General features: G+C 36.9%; 1 protein-coding gene across 2 annotated transcripts in view; it reads left to right on the forward strand.

Moving 5' to 3' along the window:
• KLHL20 (kelch like family member 20) overlaps positions 1-14,630 on the forward strand; it is a 57,995-nt gene that overhangs the window by 33,045 nt on the left and 10,320 nt on the right. For both annotated transcript variants that reach the window (XM_032393433.1, XM_032393434.1), the window contains 2 exons: positions 7,090-7,273; positions 9,446-9,589. In XM_032393433.1, coding sequence (XP_032249324.1) covers positions 7,090-7,273; positions 9,446-9,589 — 328 coding nt within the window. The remainder of the gene's footprint in view (positions 1-7,089; positions 7,274-9,445; positions 9,590-14,630) is intronic.

The raw sequence follows: 14,630 nt of genomic DNA on the forward strand, positions 1-14,630 counted from the left end.
CTGCTTCTTCATGGAGGGTCGTCTTCTCATCTTTTTGCTGTGTCCTTACTCGGTAGTAGGGACAAGGGAACTTTCTGAGGTCTCCTTTATAAGAGCACTAATCCCATTCATGAAAGCTCTGCCCTCATGACCTAAGCACCTCGCAAAGGCCCCACCTCCTAATACCATCACACTGGGGACTAGATTTCAACATACAAATTTTGATGGGGCATACAAACATTCAGTCTGTAGCAAGTTCTTTGAATTTTTTTTCTAATTCTGATTCATGTAGCTAGCGAGGACTTACTGTAGAATTTGTATTTAAGCTCCCAACTTGCACTAATTCCATGGTTTCTTAGATGTAGGTATGCTTGGATTCTTTTGTCCCATTTTATTTTATTTTTATTTTTTTTAAAGATTTTATTTATTTATTTGAGACAGAGAGAATGAGAGAGAGAGAGAGAGAGCACATGAGAGGGGGGAGGGTCAGAGGGAGAAGCAGGCTCCCCGCCGAGCAGGGAGCCCGATGCGGGACTCGATCCAGGGACTCCAGGATCATGACCTGAGCCGAAGGCAGTCGCTTAACCAACTGAGCCACCCAGGCGCCCTGTCCCATTTTAATTTGTGAAGTGTTCCATTCCTTCTCATCAGGGAATTTCATGCAATCTCTGGGGCATAGTATCCTTTTCTGTCAGCCTAACCACTGTCTATCTTTTTCTTTCCAGTTTAATTTTCTCTTGGCACGTGGAAATATATTTTCCCCTATATTTTTAGAAGAGGCACCTTGGTGGCTCAGCCAGTTGAGCGTCCAACTCTTGGTTTCAGCTTAGGTCATGATCTCAGGGTCTTGAGATCGAGCCCCGGTCAGGCCTACACCCATTACGGAATCTGCTTGAGATTCTCTCTCCCCCCTCTCCACCTCTCCCCCTCCCCCTGCTCTCTCTTTCTCTCAAATAATCTTTTTTAAAAAGAAGAAAAATTTGATAATTTCTGTTTTGAATTCTCTCTTTTTAAATTTTTTCATATAAATTTCTTCATGTAGAGGATATTATAGTATTTCTTTTTTTATTTATTTGAGAGGGAGAGAGAGAGCACATTTAAGAGCAGGGGAAGGGACAGACGGGGAGGAAGAGAGAATCCCAAGCAGACTCCCCGCTGTGCCTGGAGCTCGACATGGGGCTTGATCCCATGACCCATGAGATCATGACCTCAGCTGAAATCACAAGGTGGACACCTGGCCACCCAGGTGCCAACCCCCCGTTTTTTTTTAAATTGATTGATTGATTGATTGATTGATTGACTTGGGAGAGAGAGAGAATAGTATTTCTTCCAGAAGAAAATTGATGCCAAGTTTTCTTTTTCTCCTTAATCTTCATCAGGCTTTTTTTTTTCTCTTTTGAAGGAATTTCTTCATTCTTGTTTTAAATTTCAAACTTAATTATTAATTCACTATGCACTGAATTCTCTCATACTTCCAGTGTCCACATGTCTCCATTGTTATTAATAGATTTATCATTTGTATTATCACTCTTATTTATTCCTATGGCTTTCATTCCTATGTGTGCATGCACAGTTACATATTCACCTGTTTGTGTGGGTTTACACAGACACTTGCATGCTCACACCTACGTCTGTATCCTTGCCCCCACATACCAGTCTTAGAGTTTCTCTTTCCCAATTTTGATATTTTATTTTATTTAAAAAAAATTTTTAAGTAGGCTCCACGTCCAGCATCAGGCTTGAACTCACAAGCCTGAGATCAAGAGTCGCATGCTGTACTCAACTGAACCAGTCAGGCACCCCCTCTCTTTTCAATTTTGAAAGTCAATTGTCTGTTTTTAAAATTAGAAGCCTGCAAGATCTAATTATTTGGTACCTGTGGCTTCATGATGTGTTGGTTTTAGGAATGTAGTAGTAAGGCCATCTTTGTGGAGTTATGTCCATTATTATGAAGATCTATTAACTATTTTATTTGGCTGACTGTTAGGTTTAATTCCTGACTAGGGATGACAGTACAGTACTGTTTCATCAGCCTCAGAACATTCTGGCGATGATTAAGAACTAGATTAACAGAGGGGAAGGTAACAGGAACTCAGACAAATGAAACTGAAGAGAACTTCCTCCCTATGATCAAAAGCTAGAGGCTAAGCCAAAAGGGTATATGGAGAGTATATTTCATGTCCAGGGTCTTCTCTGGCTTCAGTGGGGATACCAATCCAGTGGAACTAGACAAGGCATACCTTTGGGAATGCTGAGAGACACTAATGTAGCTCCTTAAATAGGAATTTAAACTTGACTTCGCTTGAGTTATTCAACAGCTGCCATCTTTATCCTGCTGATTTCTACCATATTTTTCCAATGTGACCTGATTATAAATTGTCAGGTGGCATGTTTTCAGTGTGTAACTATCTTCATGAAAATCTAATTTGCCTCTTTGATTAAATCATGGTATTGGGTGCCTAGCTCGCTCAGTCAGTAAAGCATGTGACTCTTGATCTCAGGGTCATGAGTTCAAGCCCCACATTGGGTATAGGGGAAAAAAAGAACACCTTTTGAGGCACCTGGCTGGCTCAGTTGGTGGAGTGTGTGACTCTTGGTCTCAGGGTTGCAGTTTTAAGCCCCATGTTGAGTGTAGGGATTACTTAAAAATAAAATCTTTAAAAAAAAAAGATCATGGTATTAATGAAACCATACTTTGTCTTCTTTAGAAGCCAGCTAAATTGGATCAGTTTTATGATCTCAAATTCCTGCTAGTAATCACATAATTTCACATTGCTGATTGAGTATCTGATTCCTTGACAATATTGTTAACTACTTGAAGGCAAGGACCATTTCTAATTTATCTTTGTAGTTTCTAGATTGTGTAGCAATCTTATCAGAATAGGCACTCAATAAAGATTAATTACATGCTGTTGATCCTGAGGAATACTAGTGAGAAATGAGCATCAACCCACCATGACTGATGGAAAAAGGAAATTGGAAAGCACATGCCAGTAGCATTAACGGATTACTAATGTCACTTTGCATATGAAAGATAACCTATTTTTAAATAACACCTTTGGGGTGCCTGGGTGGCTCAGTCATTAAGCGTCTGCCTTCGGCTCAGGTCATGATCCCACGGTCCTGGGATCTAGCCCCACATTGGGCTCCCTGCTCAGCGGGAAGCCTGCTTCTCCCTCTCCCACTCCCCCTGCTTTGTGTTCCCTCTCACTGTGTCTCTCTCTGTCAAATAAATAAAATCTTTAAAAAAATAAAAAATAACACCTTTGGGGCACCTGGTTGGCTCAGTTGGTTAAGCATCTGACTTCAGCTCAGGTCATGATCTCGGGGTCCTGGGATTGGGCCCCACATCAGGCTCCACACTCTGCTCTCCCTCTCCTTCTGCCCCTCCCCCCACTAGTGCACTCTCTCTCTCAAATGAATGGATAAAATCTTTTAAAATAAATAACACCTTTATTTTTCTGATAATATATATGTGGTATAAAAATTTTGATTAACAGGGTACCTGGGTGGCTCAGGCAGTTGGGCGCCTGACTCTTGATTTAGGCTTAGGTCGTGATCTCCAGGTCATGAGATCGAACCTGGTGTGGGGCTTCACTGGGGGGCAAAGCTTGCTTGGGGTTCTCTCTCCCCCTTTTTCTCTACCCCTCCCCCATGCATGCCCATGCACACACACACTCGTGCGTGCTCTCTCTCAAATAAATAAGAAATTTTGATTAACAAAAAAATATAAGGGGCACCTGGGTGGCTCAGTTGGTTAAGCAACTGCCTTCAGCTCAGGTCATGATCCTGGAGTCCCAGGATTGAGTCCCGCATCGGGCTCCCAGCTTAGCAGGGAGTCTGCTTCTCCCTCTGACCCTCCTCCCTCTCATGCTCTCTATCATTCTCTCTCTCTCTCAATAAATAAATAAAAATCTTTAAAAAGAAACCGAAAAATATAAAGAAGAAAAGTTAAATTATCTACCATCTTTTTTTACACTATGAAGCTTTACATTTTCATTTGTAGAGAAGAGCCATTAGGTCTTTTCCTTTACAACTGCTTTGGTTTTTCCCAGCTTTCTCTGTCTTTTTATGTTTTCCAGATCTGAATATCATTCTTGAGTGATACTGTTCACTGACATTATTTTAGATCTTGACCTATCTGTCTCTACTTTAGTAAAGCTTAATCTTCAGTTTCTTTTGGTTTTTATTGCAATTTTGTTTTCATTATCTTTAGAATGCCAAATTACCAATTCTCACTTAACTTTGGAAAATTGAGCCTTCCTTTCTTCATCACTCTGTGGAAACCCTGGAAACCTAAGATCAAATCTATAATCTTAGTAATTTTTTACTCAGGAGCATTTTACTTCTCCTGATATCTTCTGGCCTGTCCTCTTGTTTTCCATTAGACTTCTTGATGCTTATCATTTTGTGTTTCTGTTTTGTTTAGGGTTTTTTTAGGTTTTCACAGTTCAGTGATCCTTATTCCAGATACTTTCTAAAAGTTGCCTTCTTTAAGGTAATACTTTTTGACCAAATCTGTCTTTGAAGTAATTTTTTTTAGAGTCAACATCTCACCATGTTTCTTTGTTTGTTTTTCAGCAATATTTTTCCTTAGGTACATTTCTTAACTCAAATTGAGCGTTCTCATGGCAAGGACATGCATACACTTTATTTTGCTAAATATAGCTATATTTAGCTTATAATAACTTAACTAGTTCTGTCCCAGCTATATTATCACTTGTTGCCTCAGAAATCATAATACAGGTAAAGTTGCCATGAGACAGTGGAATTGATGCTTTCCTTTTCTTGTTCCCCAGGTCACAGGAAATATTGAAATTTTCTTTCCTAAAGACCTATTTTTTTGTTGTTGTTGTTGTTAGTATCAGAGGACACAATTTATGAAGTGGTAATAATTTGATTTGGAGCCAGATAATCCAAAAAAAGTTGGTTTTAATGGCTCCCATTGTAAAATTGTGACCAAGGTTTGGTGGTTAGGCTATTTGATTTGTCTTATATGCTTATAACCCTCACATTTGCAGCCAAATTTTATTTTGGATTTTAAGATGTTTTCTCTGACATTGAAACTCCTGGCATATATCCTAGAACAGAATTAAAATTAAAATTAATATACACAAACTTACTATGATTTAGTATGTTTTTATTTTAATTAGTTAACATGAAGGTGCAATATTGGTTTCTAGAGTAGAATTCAGTCATTCATCATTTACATACAACACCCAGTGCTCATCACAAGTGCCCTCCTTAATACCCATCACCCATCTAGCCCATCCCCCACCCTACTGTGATTTGGTATTATTTGAATATTCTGATTTAAATGACACCATAAAAAATAAAATGTATACAGCACATTGAGATTTGAAATAAAGAAGTAAGTTTTCACATCCATCTAGAATAAGATTAGAAAACATTATAGAAACCATTATTTTTCAGATGTTTTGAGATTACAGTATCCTTACTTAACTTTTTAAGCTCCAGAATGTAGCTCTTATTTTGGATTGGAATAGAGATGATTTGAAAGAATAACAAATTAAATGTATCTGCTATAACCACACTTTTTTTCAGGTCATACTCAGGTAGTACTCCAAGAAGCTCTGTGGAACTCAGTTTGACTTCTGTCATTCTGGTTATGAAAAATGTAGTTTTTTAAAAAAGTTTTCTGACCTTATATGTCATGTTGGATAATATAGAATTCAGTACAGGCTTAAGATTACGCAGAAAGTATTTTGTAGTATATATCATAAGAATTTTTATATTATTTTTGGTCACAAGAGGACTATTAAGAGACCATGAATAGACGAGTCAAAATCCCTTCCCCTACTAGAATAAAAACAAACCTAGGCTTCTGATTTATAGTGTTTTTTTTAAGTATAATTAACATATAATATCTTGTTAGTTTCAGGTATACATCATAGTGGTTTGATATTTTTTATGCATTACAAAATAATCCTTGTTTTACCATGTGTCACCACACAAAGTTATTACAATATTATTGACTGTATTCCCTATGCTACACATTACATGCCCATAACTAATTTATTTTATATTGGAAGTTTATACCTCTTAATCCCCTTTACCTATTTCAGCCACCCCATAAACCTCCACTCTGGTAACCAGCATTTGTTTCCTATATCTATGAGTTTGTTTCTGTTTTGTTTTGTGTGTTTGTTTTGTTTTTTAGATTCCACATAAGTGAAATTGTGTTCTATTTGTCTTTCTGTATCTGACTTATTTCACTTAGTTGGATCCCTCTAGATCCAACTATGTTGTTGCAAATGGCAAGATTTCCTTCTTTTTTATGGCTGAGTAATATTCAGTTGTGTATGTGGTATCCATTCATTTATCAGTAGACCCTTAGGTTGCTTTCAAATCTTGGCTGTTGTAAATAATGCCACATTGAACACAGGGGTTCACATATCTCTTTGAATTGGTGTTTTCATTTTCTTTGGATAAATATCCAGAAGTGGGATTGCTGGATTGTATGGTAGTTCTATTTTTAATTTTTTGAGGAACCTCCATACTGTTTTCCAGAGTGGCTGCACCAGTTTGCATGTCCAGTAGCATGAGGAATACATTGCAAATGTATGAGGATTCCCTTTTCTCCACATCACCAATGCTTGTTATTTTTTTGTCAGGTTTTAGTTCTTTTGGTTTTCAATAACAAATTACATTTATGTAGTGTTTTATTCTTTAGAAAGCAGTTTCATGTATATATTATTTCACTTTTAAATTTTTATTCTTTATTTTACAAATAAGGTAGTTTACAAGATATTCCCAAGATCATATCGCTTAGTAGAGGTTACAGTCAAACTCCAGTTTTCTACCTAAATTCAGTGCTCTATCTATTAAATGCTACATTATTTCTCAATCTCATTTAAATTAGTGTCTTTGCCCTCCTCTATAAAATGGACCTAATACTAACTTATTTAGAAAATTAAAGATTATAGCAACCCCAGTAGCATAAGTAAAAGTCATAACTTATGTTTTGACCTGCTTCTAGACATATTTGGTAAGTCCAAGCATTAGGTCACAATTTAAAGTTTTGCAATGAGTGATACATTCTGTGCATTAGGACAGGTATTCTCCTGACCACTTCTCTTACTTCCCCAGTCGGTGGCTGGTGCAGTGGAGATGCCATTTCTAGTGTTGAACGATATGATCCACAGACCAATGAATGGCGAATGGTAGCTTCAATGAGCAAAAGGCGATGTGGAGTTGGGGTCAGTGTTCTTGATGATCTGCTATATGCAGTAGGAGGCCATGATGGATCCTCTTATCTCAATAGTGTTGAAAGGTAAGTAAGGTCAATTTGAATTTTTTTTGCATTTGAGATGTTAACTAGGAAACAAATGTGATTTGCTGCTTTAGTGTTACATTTGTGGCACTAGTTGGCAGCCTTGACCCCTTAGCATGACGTACAAGTCCTTCATGATGTAACCTCCGCCTGACCTATTTTTGCAGTCTGTCTCCCCCAGCCATACCACTGTTCCCTAATGCTACTCCAGATCCACCAAATTGCCTGTAGTCCCTTGGACACACTAAATTCTTTTATTCCTCTTTGCCTACCCATATGCATGCTGTTCTTTCTTCCCTGGATTATCTCTCTAAGATTCAAATGTTATTTCCTACATAAAGCCTTCTCTGACACCACACAATTAGTTACTCATTCCTCTGCCTTTTCATAAGTATTTTGAACATACATATCTGATTGGCTATCATTGTTAAAATGTCTTTTCCCATATCTATCATAGTGCCTGGTACATTGGAATGCTACGATAATTGTTCTAGTTTCTTGCTTTCATATTCCCTTTTTCATTAAACTGGGATTTACAGTGATTCTTGGTATTTCCTAAAAATGTCTGTGACATCCTGCAGCATTAAAAGATCTAGAGGTAGGGGCGCCTGAGTGGCTCAGTCATTAAGCATCTGCCTTCGGCTCAGTTCATGATCCTAGGGCCCTGGGATCCAGTCCCGCATTGGGCTCCCTGCTCAGCAGGAAGCCTGCTTCTCCCTCTCCCACTCCCCCTGCTTGGGTTCCCCCTCTCACTGTGTCTCTCTCTGTCAAATAAATAAATAAAATCTTTAAAAAATAAAAATAAAAAATAGAAAAGATCTAGAGGTATAGTTTGTATAGCTGAAAAATGAAACAGAGGAATCAACTCCATAGAAGTTAAAAAAAAAAAAGCACACTTAAAAAAATAAATAGAGTTAGAGGTGCCTGGGTGGCTCAGTTGGTAGAGCATGCAACTCTTGATTTCAGATTTGTGAGTTCAAGCCTCACATTGGGCAGAGAGCCTACTTTTAAAAAAATTGAAAATATGAGCGCCTGGGTGGCTCAGTTGGTTAAGCGACTACTTGCAGCTCAAGGGATTGAGTCCCACATGGGCTCCCTGCTCAGCAGGGAGTCGGCTTCTCCCTCTGACCCTCCCCCGCCATGCTCTCTCTCATTCTCTCTCTCTCTCTCAAATAAATAAAATCTTAGAAAAAAACATTGAAAATATAAAAAATAAAAAATAAAATAAATTGAGAAAAAGAAATAAGAATGGAAATTATTAAATATTTACAACTTAATAACAATTAAGCCCAAATATATCAAAATGCGTGGAATGCAACTAAGGTAGTATTCAGAGGCAAATTTATACTGCATCTTAACTTAATATGCATTCATTTGAAAATAAGAAAGATGAGAAAATAAATCATACTTTTAAATCATGAAGTTACAAAAAGAGCAACAAAGCCCAAGAAAATAGAAAAAAAGAAATTAAATAGAAAAAAAGAGAAAGAACTAATGAAATTGAAAACAAATAAAATTGATATAATTACACAAAGAGCAATTTGATAGTTTTTTTTGACAGTATATTTTTTAAATTGAAAATGACTCTACTCTGTGCCCCATGATTCTACTTGTCATCATCTATTTGCACAAAGAGAAATATACAAGGGTAATCACTGTTTTTAATAGCAAAATGTCAGACACAATGTAAGGATACATCAACAGGAATATGTAATGGAACACACAATAATGAAATGCTGGAAAAATCTAGAACATTAACTATTAGCATGGATAGATCTCAGAAGTATGTTGAGTAAAAAAGCTGTGCCTACTGTGTGGTATTATTTATGTAAAGAAAACATACTTGCATCTAAATACACCTATTTAAAAGTATTTTACTGAAAAGTCTTGAAGGACATACACCAGGTCACAATGGGAAGAGACCAGAAATTGGTAGAACTCAAAGGAAAATTTAGGTTTATCTATAACATTCTGAAAAAAGTTTTAAAGAAAATATATTCATATGTGACTTGTATAAGTAAAAATTAAGTTTAAAAAATAAAACCTAAATTAGCTTTTCATATGCTTTAGTTATTAATCAGCCCATATTTAGAGGAAAGAGTATAGAATATGTAAATATAGCCAGGCTTTCTTTGTGTAATACAAACTCTGCTCTTACTATGTTCTCTGCAGGTATGACCCCAAAACAAACCAGTGGAGCAGTGATGTGGCTCCTACAAGCACTTGCAGGACAAGTGTTGGTGTGGCAGTGCTCGGAGGCTTTCTCTATGCTGTGGGTGGCCAGGATGGCGTGTCTTGCCTCAACATTGTTGAGAGGTGATTTTTTTTAAGTCATTTTCAATTTTTTAAAAGAATATAAAGGGTATTTACCCAAAGGATGCAAACATAGTGATCTGAAGGGGCACCTGTACCCCAGTGTTTATAGCAGCAATGTCCACAATAGCCAAAATATGGAAAGAGCTCAGATGTCCATCGGCAGATGAATGGATAAAGAAGATATGGTGTGTGTGTGTGTGTGTGTGTGTGTGTGTGTGTGTGTGTAATGGAATATTACTCAGCCATCAAAAAAATGAAATCTTACCATTTGCAATGACGTGAATGGAACTAGAGGGTATTATGCTAAGTGCAATAAGTCAATCAGAGAAAGACAATTATATCATTTCAATATGATTTCACTCATAAGTGGAATTTAAGAAACAAAACAGGATCATAGGGGAAGGGAGGGAAAAATAAAACAAGATGAAATCAGAGAGGGAGACAAACCATAAGAGACTCTTAACTATAGGAAACAAACTGAGGGTTGCTGGAGGGGAGGTGGTTAGGCGAATGAGGTAACTGGGTGTTGGGCATTAAGGAGGCCACTTGATGTAATGAGCACTGGGTGTTATATGCAACTGATGAATCACTAAACTCTACCTCTGAAACTAATAAGTAAATAAATAAAGGAAAAGAATATAAAGGGCTCTTTAAAGGAAACAGGTTAGGATGCCAGGGACAGCACCATTCAGTGGATATCCCATGGGCTTTAGGGGAAAAGTTTTCAGATGATCTTAAGGGTCTAGGAAGATGAAAGATATAACCTGATTTTTCAAACTATTTGTTATACCAATAGAGCCTAACTGAAGAGTTGGAATCATATTCTAAATTATATTCCATATATGAAATTAAGCATAGCACTTCTGAAATCTGTTCTGATTTTTCCCCCAGTACTTAATGTATGACTGCCCAGACTTCCTCTAAAAAAAAATGATTGAAGTAATAATACTTTGTCTAGCCCATCTTATAAATACCCCAAAGTATTTTGTATATGGATTCTCATTAATTCTTGAAGTGTACTTAGGGAAATCTGGGTTGGCTGTGGAAGTTTAATTTATACTTTTACAAATCAGTTAATTTTAGTGAAATAGATTCTATTCTTAATTTCTTGCCCCATCAGTTTGTCATTCTGTCCTAGAGATTAGATTTTGGAGTCTCATGTGTTAATGATTAATAGCAAGAACATTCCATATTTCATCCTCACTTCTTAAAAAGAAATGTTTCATGACTCTTCAGAATTTTTCAAATAGCATTTACTAGTTGGGCTACCATGTTTAAGTTGAAGAGTTTAACTGTCTTAAATAGAGATAAAGTTGCAGGTAACTCTTGAAAGCTATTTCTTTTTATTTTTCTGTTAAGAAACTTATTTCTCTACTTTCAAAACTCTATGCAAAAGGATTCTGGGAAGATAGCAACAACAGCATAATTCTTTAATCTCTCCAAATTCCCACATAAAAACAGAGTAATAGATAGCAAAACTAAAAACCTATGGATAAATTATGGAACTTGGTTGGATAACAGTGTGAATGTACCTAACACTGCTGAACTCTACACTTAAAAATGGTTACAGTGGTAAATTTAATGTAAATTGGTGGTAAATTTTACCATAACTTTAAAAAAAAAACCTATGGACAACATTTAAAATATAACTAAGGAAGAGGGTATTCCCATAAACACCAAAACATCAATGGGCAAAGGCAAAGTACCAAAAGCCACAAGACCTGCAGGATATGAGTGTCTATGCAGGAGAAAATACAGAGAAGCAATCAGAAGTGTGACAGATCTAAGAACAGAAGAACCCCAAAATAGACAATATATATTTACTAGAAAGAGTGAAGGGAAAATTTATGACCAACAGCTGAAACTAAGAAGGGTTTTGCTCAATCCCAATATAGAGTAAGTGCAAGGGACCTATAATAAGATCTGAAGGACTTAGAAGAGAGTTGCTGAACCTCAGTACTATTGCCATTTTGGGCCAGATAATTCTTTGTTGTGGGGGCTGTCCTGTGCATTGGCAGATGTTTAGCAGCATCCTTGGCCTCTACCCACTAATTGCCAGTAGCACACACCTGGTTGTGACACCAGAAGTCTCTAGACATTGCCAAATACCCCAGGTGGAGAGAGGAGTGGTGCAAAGCCACTGTAGTTGAGAACCAGCTGGGCTGGAGCCATCTAGTCTCTAGGAACCCTCAAAACTGACCAGCAGTATGACCTTCCAGAACAGGGCCCACATTTCTGGGTGCAGGATCAAAATTGAGCAAGACAAGATTAATATGCAATGAGAAGAGAAGGCCAAGATAAAAGGAGGACCAGTGAATAAAGCCAATAAATCTCAGGAGGCAAACCACTATACTTTTTTCACACTATATGAAAAAACTAGAAAGAGTTCCATGAAGTTAGAAAATTACCATGAACCACTCCTCAGGAAAACTCATTTCATATAAAAATGAACAACAGCGGAGTATTGAGGTTAGATCCAATACAAAGTTAATAGATGAGAGAATAAGCAGCAGAATAACATCTCTATAGACAATAAAAGCACAGCAGAAAGACATACCCAGAGAACAGATCAAAACTGTAATCAACTATTTCACAATGTAATAAAAGACATTAGGAAAATGATATAAGATATGAAAACACTACATAAGTCAGAATTTGAAAAACCCAGATATGAAATGACAAAACTCAGAAAAATATTAGAAATAAGAGGAAAAATCACTTCAGAATGAAGATTAAACTAGAACAAGTAAACAAAACAGATAATGCCAGAAGACAAATAGAAGGTGAAAGAGGAAATATTTTAAAGTCAAAAATATAAAAAAGAAATAAAAAGGATATGTGAGATAGCAACAAATATTGAAGATAGGTAAAAATCCAATATAGATAATAGGAGTCCATGAGGAAGCAAACCAAAGCAAAGGAATGGAACAAATGCTAATAACTATAATTCAAAATTATTTTCCTGTTCTAATAAAAAAAATTGAAATTATTTATTGAAAGAATACACTATATCCTCTGAATACTGACCTAGAACAATCAACACTGAGATATATTCCAATAAAATTACTGGACTTTGAAGAAACTAATTCCTTAGTCAATCAACAAAAAAGTACATGTTATTTATACAGGAAAGAAATTTAGATTACTATCATACTTTTTGAAAGCAATATTTTATGCTAGAGGAAAATGGGATAACATTTAAGATATTCAAACAAAATGTAAGCTAAGGATTTTATACCTAGAGAAGATGACTTTGAAGTATGAAGGGCACAGACAAACTATTAACATGTAAGAAATTGGAATATTGTTCCCATGAGTCCTTACTGAGTAATCTACTATAGAACAAGCTTCAGACAAAATTACTAGAGACATTGATGGAGGGTGAGCATGAAACATACAGTGAATCAGAGAATTCTGAGTAAATAGGGGTTAAAAGAGAGAGTAGCATGCACTGGCTACATGTCAGTTGGTGCAAATGTGGTACAAATATTTTCAAAAGTGGGAGGAGAATGGGACAGAGATATGCAAAAAGAATTTTGATTGTTCTCAGGGATAGTGAAGTGATAGTATTGCTCAGCTGAGACTGCTATATGTTTAATGTGGAATAAAGGAAATGGGTATGGGTTATTCTAATTCTGTCATCTCCTGTGTTCTTGAAAACTAGGGTTCTTGATATGGAAGAATATAAATGTAAAATAGAAGAAGTTAAGTAAAAGACCTTGTAGGGGCGCCTGGGTGGCTCAGATGGTTAAGCGTCTGCCTTCGGCTCAGGTCATGATCCCAGGGTCCTGGGATCGAGTCCCGCATCGGGCTCCCTGCTAGGAAGGGAGCCTGCTTCTCCCTCTGCCTCTGCCTCTCTCTCATGAATAAATAAATAAAACATTAAAAAAAAAAAAAAAGACCTTGTAGTCCTGAATTTCAATTTGAATTAAGTTCCTCATTAAAAATAAAATTATATTCTAGCTCTGTCAACTGAAGAAGCCTAGACATAATGACCAACTAGTGGCAGTGAATAGCTCTATTCCTAGATTGTATCTTGAAGTTCCATTTCCCTAAAAGAAATGAGGGCTTCTTGGAGAAATGTCTGATTCCAGATTTAGGACAGGAAATGTACAGATAAGCCTGGGCTAGCCTGTCCTACCAGATAGCAAGCAACCTATCAAAGACTAGGAGATGTCAAAAAGACTCAAGAGAAAACTTGAAGATGTTCTCACTTGACCAAAGATGGGACAGTTAAAAGAGATAATAATTGTGACTGATTAAAATCCAATAAATATATTTAAATCTATGAGTTCCTACTGACATTTAAAAGAAAAAACCCTATTTAGTTGCCTTCAGAAGGTCACAGGGAATGAATTTATAATCTTGAGGTCTAGTAAATAAAGTGAAAGAAGCACACATATGCCCAACCTTTCTTGTATGAACTGTATCACATATGAAATGAGTACAAAACAGTCGATAAGAAGATTGTTGTTTGTTTTTTAAGATTTATTTATTTATTTTAGAGAGAGAGAGCATGAGGGGAGGGGTGCAGAGGGAGAGAGAGAATCCTGAATCAGACTCCCCACTGAGCACGGAGCCCAATGCAGGGCTCAGTCTCAGGACCCTGGGATCATGACCTGAGCCAAAGTCAAGAGCCAGCCTCTCAACCAGTTGAGCCACCCAGGCACCCCGAGGATTGTTTCTTTTTAAAAATGTCCCAATAAAAGAAAATAAATGATTGAATATAACCATTTTGCAACACTCAGTAAATAAATGGACTTAGGCATTAATAATTAGCAGCTGCTAACATATCACCTTCTGTAGTTTTGCCAAAGGGACCAAATGTGGCCTGATCAAACTTCTGGATCCAGCTGCCAATTTGTGGAACGTACAGAGGACAGACCAGTGTGTTGAACTACACTATGAGTGTCTAGTCAGTCAAATCCATGTTGTGGGGGAAATTGCAGGTCAGATGCCCCAGGTTCTAAAAGATGAAATGTGGGGAGACAAGAGGAAAGGGGAAATGGAGGGAAAAACCTGTAGATAAAAAGAGACTTTA

This window comes from Phoca vitulina, unplaced genomic scaffold, assembly GCF_004348235.1.
Source record: "Phoca vitulina isolate PV1807 unplaced genomic scaffold, GSC_HSeal_1.0 scaffold73, whole genome shotgun sequence".
NCBI lineage: Eukaryota > Metazoa > Chordata > Mammalia > Carnivora > Phocidae > Phoca > Phoca vitulina.